A 16,078-nucleotide genomic window follows, 5' to 3' on the forward strand; every position below is an offset into this window, starting at 1 on the left:
TCTCTTAGGGCTAGGGATTTTGAGCATTTCTTCATGTGCTTGTTAGCCATCTGAATGTCGTCTTCGGTGAAGTGCCTGTTCATATCCTGTGCCCACATAGTAGATGATAAAAAAGGCCCTGGCTTGAATCAGGTGCACCTTAGTGTTTAAGCTGACATCATTGCTCTTCATTACTTTGGAGAGGTTCTTAACAGTAGACTTTCCAAGTGCAGTACATCTTTTGATTTCTTGACTGCTGATACTGATGGTGTTGATTATAGATCCAAGAACATTATATCATTGACAATTTAATTTTTTTCCCTTATCTATCATGATATTGCCCATTGGCCCAGTGGTGAGATCTTTGTTTTCTTGATAATTAGATTGCAACCCATATTGCAGGCTGTAGCCTTTGATTTTCTGCAGCAGGTATCTCAAGTCCTCCTCACTTTCAACAAGGAAGATTGTGTCTATAATTTTGCATAGCAGTTAACCAAATTATTATATTGCTGTGTCTGTCTTTTTGGTTATCTTCTAGTCAACTTAGGTGTGGTGGTGTCTGCTTTTCTTGTGAATCCAACACACAGTTTCCTCATGGAGACACTGTTCTAACTTGTGTTATAGCATCTGCTTCTTAGTGTTTTTCTGGTAGGCTAAGAGGTTTATGGACTGCCACATGAAAACTGCCACTGTTGAGGTCTGGAGGCAATCCTTATGGGACTGAGTTAGTTCACTCAGCATAATGCTGTCTAGATTCCCCCATGTTAAATAGTATTTTACAAAACCATTGTTCCTTAGTGCTGCATAGTACTCTATTGTGTGACTGTACCACACTTTTTCAATCTATTCATTGGGCATTTGGGCTGTTCCCCTGTTCTTGCTATTGTGAATAACACAGCTATGAATATAGGTGTATATATGCTTATAATATGCTTGAAATTGCGCTGTAATTTTCAAAATCAACTTGAAATATTTAAAACTTTGTCTGTAATTCTGACCTATCTCCCACCCCTCCTTGCCTATATTATGAACTTATTTTTATTGTGCCAGTTTATATTTTCATTGCTATAATCCACATATCATACACATGTCATCCTTTAAAAATTCGATTCAGTAGCTTTTTAGTATGGACAATCTCTTATTCAATTAACTGTCTCAGAAAACCCCCCCAGAGGGTCAGTTATGGATCGATTCTGACTCTATGGTTCACAACAACCTAAGCTCATCATAAGTCATCATCAACAACATAAATCATAGTTCTTCATTACAGATATTTTCAATACTTATTTTTTTTCATTGTTGAACATTTTCTTAACCCCCACTTCTCCCTCCCCAGCTGCCCCCACAGTACACCCCTTGTTACAGATTGTTGTCATCCATATAATGCCTAATCATATATTCCTTTGAGACATTCTTCCTCTCATCTGTCCCCAGCATTCCCATATCTGTCCTGTTTTGTAGCAGTAGTGTTATGCAGTGTTTATCCTTTTGTAACTGAGATAATTCACTCAGTATAATGTCCTCCAAGCTTCCCAATGTTGTGTAATATTTTATGAGTTCATTGTTTTTCAGTGCTGCCTAATAGTCCATTGTGTGAATGTACTATAGTTTTCCTATCCATTTGTTGATGGGCACTTGGGTTGCTTCCATCTCTTTGCTATTGTGAATAATACAGCAATAAACATGGGTGTGCATTCATCTGTTTGAGTCGTGGCTATGTTTTCTTTAGGGTATATTCCCAGTAGTGGAAATACTAGGCCAAAATATATTTCTGTTTACAATGTTTTAAGAAACTGTCAGACTGCCTTTTATAGTGGCTCTACCGTTTTATATTCCCACCAGCAGTGACTAAGGGTTCCAGTCTCTCCACAACCTCACCAGCATTTGTTGTTTGCTGCCCTGTTGAATTTTGCTATTGTTGTTGGGCTAATTACAGAATATTTTTAAAATAATATTATGTTGTGTTTTGGGTGAAACTGCATAGCAAATTGAGTTCCCATTTGATGATGTTTATGCACACTGTTAGTGACAGTTAAAGTTTTCAGTGTGCCACTTCTGGTTGCATTCCGGTTGTTCCATTCCCAGTGTTCTAGTTTTCCATGCCCCTTACCTTCTCATCTTTGTTTTAGAGTATGTCACGGTTGACCATTTGGTTTCATGTAGATTCCCTCCCCCTTCCTTAGTATAATGGAGCACTATCCTGACAGTTAGGGAGAGTTGTGGTGTCATCCTAGGGAGTTGTGCTGCCGTCCCAAGCACTGTGACTCTCTGATGGTTCAGGTCCACCAGTAACTTTTCAGGGAAAAGATAAACAGTCTCCTCTTGTGTGATTCACAGCCTCTGAAAACCTGGAAGGGCAGCTAGGAGTGGGCTCTGACTTGAGAACAAGAGTTTGAGTTTGTTTGGTATTCACAGATAATATCTTTTATTTTGAATAACAATTGTTGGGTTTTTTTTATTTTATAATTGTTTTCTTACAAAATTTGTATTCATTGTGTTTCATACAATCATTCTCATGCATTATGTTTTATAAAATCAATTACCATTGGACCTTGCCCATAATTACCCTGTATTTTCAGGTTTCTTTCCTATTTCCTTCACCCCCTCCATCTACCCACCAAATTGTGCAACCCTGTGGTTTCATCCCTCTCCATCCTTACCCCTCTGCTGCCACTCCTTCCCCACTGAGGTCCCCATACGTGTTTTACTAGTTATCCTTCTATTTTTACAATAATAGTCATTTGCCGTATTTGTCCTCAGGAGACTGAGTTAATTCACTCAGCATAATGCTCTCCAGTCTTTCCCAATTTATGTAGTAATTTTCGAAATTGTTGCTTCTGAATGCTGCATAGTATTCCATTGTATGAATGTACCATTTCTCAATCCATTTGGTTATAGTTGGACATTTGGGCTGTTACCATATTCTTGTATAATGCAGCTGTGGACATTGATGTACACATCTCTATTTGTGTCCCAGTTCTAATTTCTTTGGTGTATATTCCTAGTAGTGGAATAGCTGGGTCATATGGAGTTTCTGTGATCAACTTTTTGAGGAAATAGTAAACAACCACTTTGAATGACAATCTTTTATTTCATTAAAGGTCAGTGGTTTTAGTTCAGAGTTTAAAGATAATCCCAGTGTAATAGTTTCAACTATCCTGTAGTCTGAACTGGCCTAGGAAATATGAACCTTTAAGAATTTGAGTTCTGGTTTATGTTTGTGTGTAATTTTATAAAGGCCCACCCATTTGTGTCCTTGATCAGAATGGTGGGTACTTGTAACCAGATCCCATCTACTTGTTCTGGTCTCAGACAGATGTGTTTGTGGCTTACGTAGCTATTAACATTATAGACTGGTTTCTTTTCTGAGACTTGGATTTCTCTCTCTCTTGTTCCAGATAAATAAGACCAATATCTTAGATGACTATTCGTAAACATGTAAGACCCAAGAAATAGTTTGACTTAATAAGATGCAGAACATGAATTTGTGAAATATATTATGGAAATTGACTGACTTGTCTCATGAGATTAGGGTCCTAAACATTAAAAACCAGAAAACAAATTCTGCAAGTTATATTATTTGGCTGCTAACTGGAAGATCAGAAGTTTGAACTTAGCCACTCTGGGAAGAGGATGAGGCAGTGCTCCCATCACAATGGACAGCCAGCCACCCTGTGGGAAGGTGAGGTAGTGCTCCCACAGTGATGGACAGTCAGCTACCCTATTGGAAGACAGGCATTGTTCCCTTCATGATGGACAGCCAGCCACCCTGTGGGAGATGAGGCAGTGCTTCTATCACAGTGGACAGCCAGCCACCCTGTGGGAGATGAGGCAGTGCTCCTATCACAATGGACAGCCATGAAATCCTCTCACTGTGTCTTACAGGGTCACTGTGAGTCCGAATTAACCTGATTGGTTATGGCTAAGAAAGGTCTATATCTGAGAAGTGTTTATAACTACCTTCAAGGTATGTGCTCAGATCCACAATTGACCCTCTTGGCACCAACAGTCAGGAAATCCAAAAGTATATTGCATTAGGGAAATCTGCTGTCAGGGACCTCTCTAGAGTACTGAAGAGAAACAATGTCATTCTAGAGACTAAGGTCCATCTGATCCAGGCTATCGTCATCATCCTTTTTTTTTTTTAGATAAAGCCTTTTAATTTTCTATTCCACTTTGTTTACAGAAAGTGGGGAAATGACTCTCTTTAGCTAATTCTATCAGCTTCACTTTCCTTTGGACCATAGACAGCCCAGAGACCTCTACTGAAACTCTCCTGGAGTGGGAGCAAAGTAGTGATTTATGGGGGGCAAAATTATGTCCTCTGAAGTGTGATGTGTGGAAGGACACTGGGATGAAGTTTAAACAGTAATGCCCACTCATCTCTCCCTTACCGCTGTTCCTCACCTTTGCCCTGTTTCTGTAATGCGCCTCTCTCAGAATAAAAGCTGTTTTCTGATAAGTGATGATGTATCTTATTTCCCCAAATTCCTGCCCATTCTTCTTGCACACATGGAATTTCTAATCTGTGTCCTTTGGTGTGTGAGAAATCAAGTACTGGCCACATTCATGGCAAAATGGCTTCTCATCTCAGCGTGTCTTCTGATGAGGTCTGATTTGAGGGAAATGCTCAACCACACTCAGTGCAGACACAAGGCTTCTCTTGTGTGCACCCCCTGAGGTCTGATGAGGCTTTGCTTATAACTAAAGCCTCATTCACACTCCATGTACATGTATGATTTCTCCCCTGAATGAATAGGAGGCCTGCTTCCTGGATAAAGCCTCATCTGCACTGCAGGCACGCATAAGGCTTCTCACCAGAGTGTGTCACCTCTTGTCTGATGAGATTGGACTTGCGGCTGAAGCCTCACCCACATTCCTTTTATACATGTGTCTTCTCTGATTGTATCCTCTTTTGCATGAGGAGGATTGAATTCTGGGTAAAGCCTTGTCCACATTCACTATAAATATAAGGTTTCTCCCCTGAGTGTGCCAGCTTGTGTATAAAGAGCCATGACTTACAGTTAAAGCCCTGATCACATTCACTGCAAACATAAGATTTCCTATCTAAGTGTAACTTCTGAGACCTGACCTTCGCCCAAAGCCTCGCCTGTGCTCCAGGTACACATAGGCTTTTCCCCTGAGTGTATCCTCTGGTGAATGTTGTTGAAGTGCATCGAGTTGCAGGTGACTCACAGAGACCTTATGAAAGAGAGTCCTCAAGTCTTGGGTGTCTGTCATCCTCTCTCCAGGTTCATAGGGTTTCTGGAGGTAAGCTGTTACAGAAGTGGATGCCACTCCTCCTTCCAAGCTTTTTTAAATCGGGGAGCTCCACCCCACTCTCTGTCCGCATTGGGTGAATAAGGAGAAGCAATTTCTGGTAAAAGCCTTGGGCACACTTCCTGCAGACATATGGTTTCTTGCCTGGTGTCTGATGAGATGTTACGTGTGGTGAAAGCCTTGCCCACATTCATACAAGCATGGGGCTTCTTCCAGGCTATAACTTGGTTCATCCTCTCCATAGCTGACAGTCCCAAATCCTGAGTTTTCTAACTCTTTCAATTGTTTGCCTCTTTCCACGGAAGTTACCCTCTGGGCTGAGCTGTGGTTTGTCCCTATCACTGTGCTGCCTTCTTGGAAGTCTGAGAAAGTCTGAAGCATGTGCTGGCTGAGGAATTGCTGGCACAGGAGAAAGCCAGAAGGCAGGAAGAACAGGGTTAGATTTCTGGCCTTGGTCCTGCTGAAGAGAGAACATTTTCCATTAGTGTAGCCAGAGTGGGGTAGCTTGGGTTGCTCTGCCTTCTCTTATCTCACTGTGGAAGTCCCCAGGAGACACAAGCACCTAAGTACTAGGCTGAGAGCTGAATGCCTGGCAGGACTAAGGCAGGCTTGGTGTTCCGCTCTGGAAAAGTCACAGGAAAATCCTGTGGGGCGGTGCTGCTCTGCACATACGAGGATACCATGAGTCAGAACTGTTTGTTCCCTTAGCAGTCCATGGTATATTCAACACTCTTCTCCAGCACCACAGCTCAAAGGCATCAGTTCTCCTTTTGTCATCCTTAATCACTGTCCACCTTTCTGATGCATAGCAAGTAATTGCAAAGACTAGGTCTGGAGCTATCATCTTCTTGATTGCTTACATCAGAGAGCTTAACAATGACTAATGATTACAGAAGAAGAGTCAATGTCTTTGAGTTGTGGTGCTGGAGGAGAATATTGAACATACTACGGACTGCAAATAGAACAAACAGGTCTTACCTGGAGAAAGTGAAACCAGATTGCTCCCTGGAGGCAAGGCGTTTGACCCTCTATCTCACATACTTTGCCCATGTTGCCAAGAGGGATCTGTTCTTGGAGAAGGGTGAAGAGGAGTATACAAAGGAGAGAAAGATCCTGGATGAGTTGGATTGATTCAGTGACTATGGCAATGAAGATGGAAGCAGCCCAACTGCCCATTAACAAACAAATGGATAGAAACTGCATTCACACAATGCTATCTTTTTAATACACTTTAAAAATGTGAATGATTTATAAATCATATCAGCTTTTCATGCAATCATTCATAGATATTTTTATTATAATTGGTTAAAATAATTACAAAGTTTAATCTATCCCATTCTATGCCTTTCCCTTTACCCAACTTATCCATTTTCCCCCCAATGCCTCCTTTCTCATACAGTTAACTCTCCAAAATTGATTCAGTGTCTAAACCTCCTTAGCTTTTTATAATACTGGTTTTATACCAGGATTGTCTTTTTCATTGATAAATTCTATCTTAAAGAAGAAGAATGTCCTGTTGGAGGTTTGCTCAGCTTCCTAATGCAAACTCAATGTTTGGGAAACTTTCTTCAGTGATTTCCTCTGTGCTCCTTTTGATTACTTCCTTGTCTGGGATTCTAGTCACCTCTCAATCATTCCTCTTGATGTTGCCCCACATACTTCTTATGCTTTCTTCATATTGTTTCTTTTTCCTGATTATTCTTCTAACTGATTAATATTGGAAGGTTTGTCCTGTCTTTCACTACTAATTCTGCATTCTATTTATTCAATGCTGGTCTTTTTTTTTTAATTAAATGCTGATCTTTAGTCCTTTCAATGCTTTGGCTAATTCAGTAGTTTTTGCCTCAATATTCTGAATTTCATTTTGGTGCCTTTCTTCCTCTGATTTTCTTGTTCTGTATTTTGGTTACCTTTTTTTGGTTGTTGTTCCATCTTGATTTGGTTTTTTGGCTGCTTTGGGTATAGCCTCCTAGACATTGTCGTGGTGTTGTCTTTGTGGGTGGAGATGAGATGTGTGGCTTGGGAGGTATTTGGAAGGGCTGGGACATCCAACCCTTGACAAGGTTTCCCCTGGCCTCAGAGGAGTCTGGCTGGTAGGGATGGTGTCTTTGCCGAAGCACAGTCTAGGTGAGTGTTGGCAGGTACCCAATCAGATATGGCTAGCATGAAGTGACTGTCACTGCTGACCTGAAATTCCTAAGCTCCGTGCCCTCAGCAAAGAGTGTGCTGCTTGGGTTTCAGGCACTTGTTGATCTGAGAATTGAGTGCAGACGAGGCACCAGCCCAATGTATCTACATCGTAAGTATGGAACCATTTAAGCTCCTGGTACCAAATACAAACCAGTGCTCAGTTCTAAGGAATTTCAGTCCAACGGCTGCAATGCCACCAGTCACCCAGGCTTGGTACTGGGGGAAAGACACCACTTCAATCTCTGGAAGGGCACAGGGAACAAGAGGGAATATATCTTTCCCAACAGCCAGTGAGCACCTCTGTAGACCCACGTTCTTTCAGCAAACAGTTATTTAAATGGCTGTGCCGCATTGTTTGTTGTTCGGTGCTCCATCTGTCTTCTGTTTCTATGCTTGTCTTCACTTACTCCTTTTCATTCTCCACTTTCAGAGTTAGTGAGACTGGCTCGGGACAGGGAAGGATTCAGAGCTGCTGTGCAAGGGGTTGCTATAAGTTGCAGGCAACTCTACAGCACATAAAAACAAAACCATATTGGTTGGGTTTTTCTTTTAATCACTAATTTTAATGAACATTTATAGAGACTTTGGATTTCCATTCATTCCTTGTTGCTTTTTTTCTCCCTGCCCACCCCTCCCTGCCAGTTTGCTCTTCTTTTTAAAAAGTAAATGAAAAATTCTTTCATTGTTATATAGTACTCCCCCTGCCCCAGTCTACTCCACTATGGAGCCTTCATTCTGGACTCTTGTCATGATAATAATATTTAATCATATATTCCTTTTAAACTGTTCTCTCCCTGATCTGTTTCAAAGATGCATTATTTATTTGCTCTTTCTCAGTCTCTCCCCAATGCCGATGTTAGTCCCTGTTTTACAACAGTGGCACTATGCAATATTTGTCCTTTTTTGACTGAGATATCTCACTCATAATGTCCTCCAGGGTCATCTATTTTGTATAATATTTCGTGAGTTCTTTGTTTTTCAATGCAGCATAGTATTCCATTGTGTGAATATAACACAGCTTCTCTATCCATTCGTTTTTTGATGGGTACTTAGGTTGTTTCCAACTCTTTGCTATTGTGAACAAAGCTGCAATAAACATGGGTGTGCATTTATCTCCTTGGGTGGCAGTTAAGATTTCTTTAGGGTATATTCCCAGTAGTGGAATTGCTGGGTCAAATGGTATTTCTATTTCCAACTTTTTGAGAAAGCGCCATACTGCTTTCCCCATTGGTTGTACCATTTTACACTCCCACCAACAGTGAATAAGATTTCCAGTTTCTCCGCAACCTCACCAGCATTTGCTGGGGTGAGATGCTATCTCATAGTAGTTTTTATTTGCATTTCTCTTAGAGCTAGGGATTTTGAACATTTCTTCATATGTTTGTTAGCCTTCTGAATGTCTTCTCCCCCCCTCCCCCCATGCAGTTTGTCTTTTGATTTCCTGAGAGCTGGTGTTAAAAGTTTTGATTGTGGATCTGAGCAAGCTGTACCTACGTATACCTCATCATAGTTTGCATGTGAATGTCTTCTTTGGTGAAGTGTCTGTTCATATCTTGTGTCAATTTTTCAGTTGGGTTATTTACCTTTATCTTGTTGTGGTGTATATTGTTTTTAGTTAAGCCTCATGTTTAGAGTCAACAAGACCTCAGGGAGGGCCTTTGTACTTAAAAGTAGGTTGTTTATATATTTTGGAGGAATATTCTTCTAAGTGGTACAACCCTCTTCTGCCAATATGCTGTACTGAGGTAACCTGGGATTGCGGTGATGCTGAACCTTGTGCCATTGGATTGTCAAATGTCATAATAGTTACCCATGGTGGACAGTGTTTAGTGGAGCTCCCAGCTTAAGACAGGTTTGGAAGCAGGAGTGGCATCCACTTCTTATACAGCTTGCCTCTGGAAACTCTAAACTTTGATAAATGATGGTAATTATAGAAAGGCTTCAGGCCTATTGTTCACAGGGTTGCTATGAGTCATGTTCAACGCAGTGGCAATCTATATTTGTTTTCTAGTATCTTTGTTCAAAGAAGGTCTGAACTGACATCTCTTTACCTCATCATTATACTCAGAAGTACACATTATGTATGTCATAGTCTTTATCACAGACATCCTTTTCTCTTGTGTGCTTCTTGATCTGCCTTCTCTATTACTGTCTGATGGAAATTTTTCTAGACTTTTGTAAAAGTGCTAAATATCCTAGGGGTTGGCAAAAGAACAAAAATCTTTAGTTGTCACATACTTTGGGTATGTTGTCAAGAAGGGCCAGTCCTTGGAAATGGATATCATGCTTGAAAAGCTGGAGGGTCAGCAAGAGAGAAGACCCTCAACAAAATGTACCGACACAGTGACTATAACTGCGGTCTTCAGCATATCAGAGATGGTGAGGTTGGTTCAGGATAGAGCAGTGTTCATAGGGTCATTATAAGTTGTACTCAGCTCCATAGCACCTAACAACAACAACAACCACAACCTATAGATCTTATGACCATCAAATTGATTTCTGCTCATAGTGACTCACAGGAGAGAGTCATGCTCAAAAGGAGAGAAATGCCCCAAACCGCTTCTGAGGCTAGAAATCTTTAAGGAGGCCGAACACCCATCTTTGTCCCATGGAACAGCTGATTGGTTCAAACCCTATGTGCCATCAAGACTCCTAATATAGAGTGAGTAATAGAAGCAGAATTGTTTGTAGCAGCCATCACATTGGTCCCTAACTCAGGATGGCCTCATATACAGTAGAATAAAATGCTATGTAGTCCTGTACCATCTCTGTAGGGAATTAACTAATTGATTTTTCGAGATATATTTTCAAGCCTTTTTCCCAAGTCTGTCTTAGTGTGGACGCTCTACTGAAATCTGTTCCACATCATAGCAACACACAGACTTCCAGTAGTAGATGGGTAGTGACTGTGCAGAAGGTACACTTGCTAATAATGAAACCAGGGCTCTGTGTGGAAGGTGTGCATCGGACCCCTGAAACACCACTGCCCTTTCATACTGTGTGTCCTTTTCTGCAGCTTGATTCCTCTCCCCAATTAAAGAATTAGTAATAGCATTTAGTGTCCACAAAAGAGTTTCAGAATATGTTGTCATGGTTATAGAGTCCCACGGCATAATGTATCAGGCTGCTTGCCAACAGTTTGTATTCCAAATCCGGCAACCACTCTGTGGGAGAAAGAGGAACAATCTCCTTCCTTAAAGATTTACAGCTTCAGCACTACAGTGGAGTCAAAGCCAACTCAATAGCAGAGGGGTTTGTGGTGGTGTGTGTGTGTGTGTGTGTGTGTGTTTAAAGAGTAAGATTATATCATAATTCCCTATTATATTAGACTAGTATTTTTTTTTCTAGTATAACTGCACAAAGCTAGATTAGTATTTTAAAAGGCATAGAAATTTTCTTTACTCTGTATGAAACCTCTCATCAACATCTCTGTAGCTTAATTATTTCCTTAGTGAAAACCAAGCCAGGTGCTGATTGTGGAACAGACCACCAACTACTCATATGCAAGTTCAAGCTGAAGTTGAGGAAAATGAAATCAAATCCATGGGAACCAAAATTGGACCTTAAGTCTGTCCCACTCAAATTTCAAAACCATCACAGGAACAGGTTTGAGGCCTTGAGCACCAATGAATGAGCCTAGACCAAATGAGCTCTGGAAGGATTTCAAGAAAATCATCCTTGAAGAATGCAAAAGATCATTATAAGGCTGAAGAAGAAGAAAAGACCATGATGGATGTCAGATGAGACTCTGAATATTGCATTAGAGTGCTGCAAAGCCAAAGCTGAAGGAAGAAACCAAAGAGCTGAGCAGAAAATTTTAAAAGGCAACTTGGGACGACAAAGCAAGATACTATAATGAAATGTTCAGAGAGCTGGAGTCAGAAGGGCCAAACTCACTCAGCATTTATTAAGCTGAAGGAGTTGAAAAACAAATTCAAGCCACAAGTGGCAATACTTAAGGATACTTTGGGTAGACTGTTAAATGATCCAAGAAGCATTAAAAGAAGATGGAAGGAGTACAGAGTCACTGTATCAGAAGGAATTGGCTGACACAGAAGAATTTCATGAGATAACATATGAGCAAGATCCTGTGGTGATGAAGGAGGAAGTTCAAGTTGCTCTGAAAGAATTGGCAAAAAAACAAGGCTCCAGGAGTTGATGGCATACCAATTGTAATATTTCAACAAACAGATGCTGCCCTGGATGTACTCAATAAGTTGTGCCAAGAAATCTGCAGGACAGCCATCTGGCCAACTGACTGAAAAAAATCAATATCTGTTCCCATTCTAAAGAAAGAGAGTGTGGAAATTATCGAACAATATTATTAATATCACTTGAAAGCAAGATTCTGCTGAAAATTATCCAAAAACTATTGGAGCAGTATGTCAACAGCTGCCAGATGTGCAGGCTGGATTTAGAAGGGGTTGTGGTACTAGGGATATTATAGCTGTTAGATGGATCTTGGCAGAAAGCAGAGAATACCAGAAGAATGTCTGTCTTTGCTTCATTGATATGCAAAGGTTTTTGGCTGTGTGGATCATAACAAGCTATGGCTGACTCTGAGTAGAATGGGAATCCCAGAACATTTGATTGTGCTTATGCGAAACCTATACTTGGACCAAGAGGCAGTCATCAGAACAGAGCAAGGAGACACTACTGCATGGTTCAAATCAAGAAGGGGGTCCACCAGGGATGTATTCTGTCTCCATACCTTTTCGATCTGTATGCAGAACAGATCATCCGAGATGCTGGGCCGTACAAGGAGGAATGTGGCATCCGGATTGGTGGAAGAGTCATCAACAGTCTGTGTTATGCAGATGACACAACACTGGTCGCTGAAAATGAGGAGGACCTGAAGCACTTACTGCAGAAGGTCAAGGACTGCAGCCTTCAATACGGATTGAAGCTCAACATCAAGAAAACAAAGATTGTCACCTCTGGGCCAACTGGCAGCATCAGTATGGATGGTGAAGAGATTGAGATAGTTAAAAGTTTTAGTTTTGCTTGGCTCCACAGTCGACACTCTTGGTATCAGCAGACAGGAAATCAAGAGATGAATTGCACTGGGAAAGTCTGCTGTCAGGAACCTCTTGAGTACTGAAGATGTCAGGCTGGAGACTAAGGTGTGCCTGATATGGGCTGTAGTCTTCACAATAACGTGCTATTCATCGGAGATTTGGATAGTGACTAGGGATGACAGAAAGAGAATTGATGCCTTTGAGCTGTGGTGCTGGAGAAGAGTGTTGACTATACCATGGACTGCTAGGAGAACAAACAGGTTTGTCCTGGAGAGGATGAAGCTGGGCTGCTCCTTGGAGTCAAGGATTCTGAAGCTTCTTTGTCTGACATACTTTGGCCATGCTGCAAGGAGGGACTGGTTCTTGGAGAGGGATATCATGTTTGAGAGAGTGGAGGGACAGTGCAGGAGAGTAAGACCTTCGATGAGATGGATCAGTTCTGTGATTGGAGCGGTGGGAATGAGTGTGTCGGAGATAGTGAGTTTGGCACAAGATAGAGCAGGGTTCAGGGCTTTTGTATGTAGGGTCCCTGTAAGTCGCAAGCAACTCAACAACACAAAACAACAACAACCACCACAACAACAGGATAGTTATAGAATTGCTGCTCAAAGGGTATGCACATTTTTATGCCTTTCTGAATTACTTGCTTATCCTCTGGCCTGTTGACAACAGTGCTGGTTTTTCTATATCAGTGTTCCTCAGCTGTCACTGGATACCAGATTCACTGTGTTGTTGTTATGTGCCATCGAGTCTACTCTGACTCATAGTGACCCAGTGTACAACAGCTCTGAACCCTGCTTTATCCTGAGCTATTTTCTTCGACTCTGACATACCTACAGCCATTGCCCCAGTCACTGAGTCAGTCCATTTAATCCAGGGTCTTCCTCTATTGCGCTGTCCTTCCATCCTCCCAAGCATGATATCCCTCTCCAAGGACTGGTATCTCCTTGCAACATGCCCAGAGTATGTCAGATGAAGCTTCTAAATCTTTGCTTCCAAGGAGCAGCCTGGTTTTACCTTCTCCTGGACAGACCTGTTTGTTCTCTTAGCAGTACATAGTATATTCAGTACTCTTCTCAAGCACCACTACTCAAAGGCATCAATTCTTCCTCTATCATTCTTAGTCATTTTCCAGTTCTCTGGGAAGCTTAGCAAGTAATTGCAAGGCTGGATATGTGCATTTTAGTTTCTAGACTGACATTATTATAGTCCTGTTAAAATGGAGATGACCAGACCTGCTTCCCAGAAACTCAGGTTTTTGTGGATCTAGGATGGAACCTGAAGCCTGTAATTTTTAAAAAATATTACAAGGGGCCATATGCAGCCAATTATACAGGTGAAAGTGGCATTTCATTATTTTAATTGCAGTTTTCTTCTGAAATTATTTCAGACATCCTGACTTGGGAGAAGTGACCCCGGAAATAAAACCATCAGAAAGAGGAACAGCCCTGGCCATTGCAGGTAAAACTGGAATTAGTGCCTATCCTGAAGCCGAATTCCTTATGTCACATTGGCATTCTGGGTATTAGTGCCACTCTGGCCTGGGGTCTTGGATGTAAAAAATAAATCAGCTTGAAACTTTTGTTTTTCCTTACGATTTTCTAAATTTTACGATGCTCAATATAACGATCATTTTAAAACATCATGATAAAAGCAGAGCAGCACTGTGTGAAGAAGAGTGCATGTCTGGTGTGGGACAGTAGTGCCTGGCATCCATTGGCTTCCCAAGTAGGACAGAACAAATGTGGTGTTAGGTAAGATGCCCCAGCACCTACTCTTGCCGGCCATTTCCTCTCAGGCTCTGACTCTTCTTCTTCCGGGCCACTAATTTGTTGCAGTGGCCACACAGAATTTACAGACAATATTGACAATATTTAGGCTTATTTAGAGGAATTGTAATCTGTTACAATTCAAACTGGAAACAGGGTACCTTGTCAGGCATACTTGTTCCCCCTCTGGCCTTCAGCCTTGTGGTTTTGGAACAGTGTTAGAGAATTCTTTTAGTCCTGCCAGTTACAGCATCTGCTTCTTCCTGCATTAAGCCTGCACATTTCACAAAAACAGTGACTCATCAATTATCATTGAATCCCCCTAAAAATGTCACGAAATAGCTTAGCAACAACTGCTGATCTCCTACTGCAAATTACTTGTATTTGGTGTTTCAACCTAGGGTACTCACATGAATAGACTGCAATACTTGGCAACATTGAAACACATCATTCAGTTGAGGCCGCAGACTGAGATTCCTTGTAGCAAAACTCCAAGATATGCACAAACACCTAGATTTAACAGAAATCATGATTCTGAAAACTCATACCAAACTCTACAAACCGAAACAAAGAGAACCAAAATTCTCTTTAACACAAACATTACATATAACATTTAAAAAAATTATCAAACATTAATCATTAGTATCATGTACAAGTAAAATCTCACAGGAGATTATGAAGAAACAGCTGGAGTAGTACACTGCCAGGAAACTGCCAGGAATTCCAGATATATTCAGAAGAGGCTATGGAACGCGGGGTAGTATTGCTAATGCCACATGAATCTTAGCTGAGATTAGAGAATACTGTAAAGAGGTTTGCTCATGTCTTATTGACTGTGCAAAGGCATTTGACTGTGCAGATTGCAATAAACTATGGCTAGCATTGGAAAAGAGTGAGAGTTCTAGAACACTTAATTGTGCTCATGTAAAACTTGTACCTAGATCAAGAAGCAATATTTTTGTTTTGTTTTATTTTGGTTTTTTAATTAATTTTAATAAGCATTTACAGAGATTTTGGATTTTCGTTCATTCATTGCCGCACTTTTCTCCCTGCCCACCCCTCCTCACCAGTTCACTCCCCTCTCTGAAAAGAAAAAAGAAAAAGAAAAAAAAATTCCTTCATTGGTATACAATTCCCCCATCCCTTCCCCCCCACTCCCCACCCCAAGTACACTTCTCTATGCAACTTTAATTCTGGATTCCTGTGCTAACCATAATATTCAACCATATATTGCCTCTAATCTGTTCTTTCCCTCATCTGTTTCAATACAGTATACAGAATTTATCCAGTTTTTTCTCAGTCTTACCCCAACCCTGATGTCAGTCCCATTCTGCAACAGTGGCACCGTGCAGAATTTGTCCCTTTGTGACCGAGATATTTCACTCAGCATAATGTTCTCCAGAGTCACCCATTTTGAATAATATTGCATGAGTTCCTTGTTTTTCAATGCGGCGTAGTATTCCATTGTGTGAATATACCACAGCTTCTCTACCCGTCCGTTTGTTGATGGGCCCTTAGGTTGCTTCCAGCTCTTTGCTATTGTGAACAGAGCTGCGATAAACATGGGTGTGCATATATCTGCTTGGATGGCAGTTATGGTCTCTCTGGGGTATATTCCCAGTAATGAATGGGATTGCTGGGTCAAACGGTATCTCTATTTGCAATTTCTTGAGAAAGTGCCACACTGCCTTCCCCAATGGTTGCACCATTTTACTTTCCCACCAATGGTGAATAAGAGTTCCAGTTTCTCCACAACCTCGCCAGCATTTGTTGCTTGCTGTTCTGTTAAATTTTGCTAGTCTTACTGGGGTGAGATGATATCTCATAGTTGTTTTGATTTGC

At 41.1% G+C, this 16,078-nt stretch overlaps 1 protein-coding gene across 1 annotated transcript in view; it reads left to right on the forward strand.

Annotated features, from left to right (window-relative positions):
- The window catches only part of URGCP (upregulator of cell proliferation), a 77,866-nt gene that overhangs the window by 15,362 nt on the left and 46,426 nt on the right, over nt 1-16,078 (forward strand). Inside the window, exon 3 of the mRNA XM_006892175.1 lies at nt 13,858-13,928. Within this exon, the coding sequence (XP_006892237.1) occupies nt 13,858-13,928 (71 nt within the window). The remainder of the gene's footprint in view (nt 1-13,857; nt 13,929-16,078) is intronic.

This window comes from Elephantulus edwardii, unplaced genomic scaffold (genome assembly GCF_000299155.1).
Source record: "Elephantulus edwardii isolate Elephantulus edwardi_28Jun2011 unplaced genomic scaffold, EleEdw1.0 scaffold00111, whole genome shotgun sequence".
In the NCBI taxonomy this organism is placed as follows: domain Eukaryota; kingdom Metazoa; phylum Chordata; class Mammalia; order Macroscelidea; family Macroscelididae; genus Elephantulus; species Elephantulus edwardii.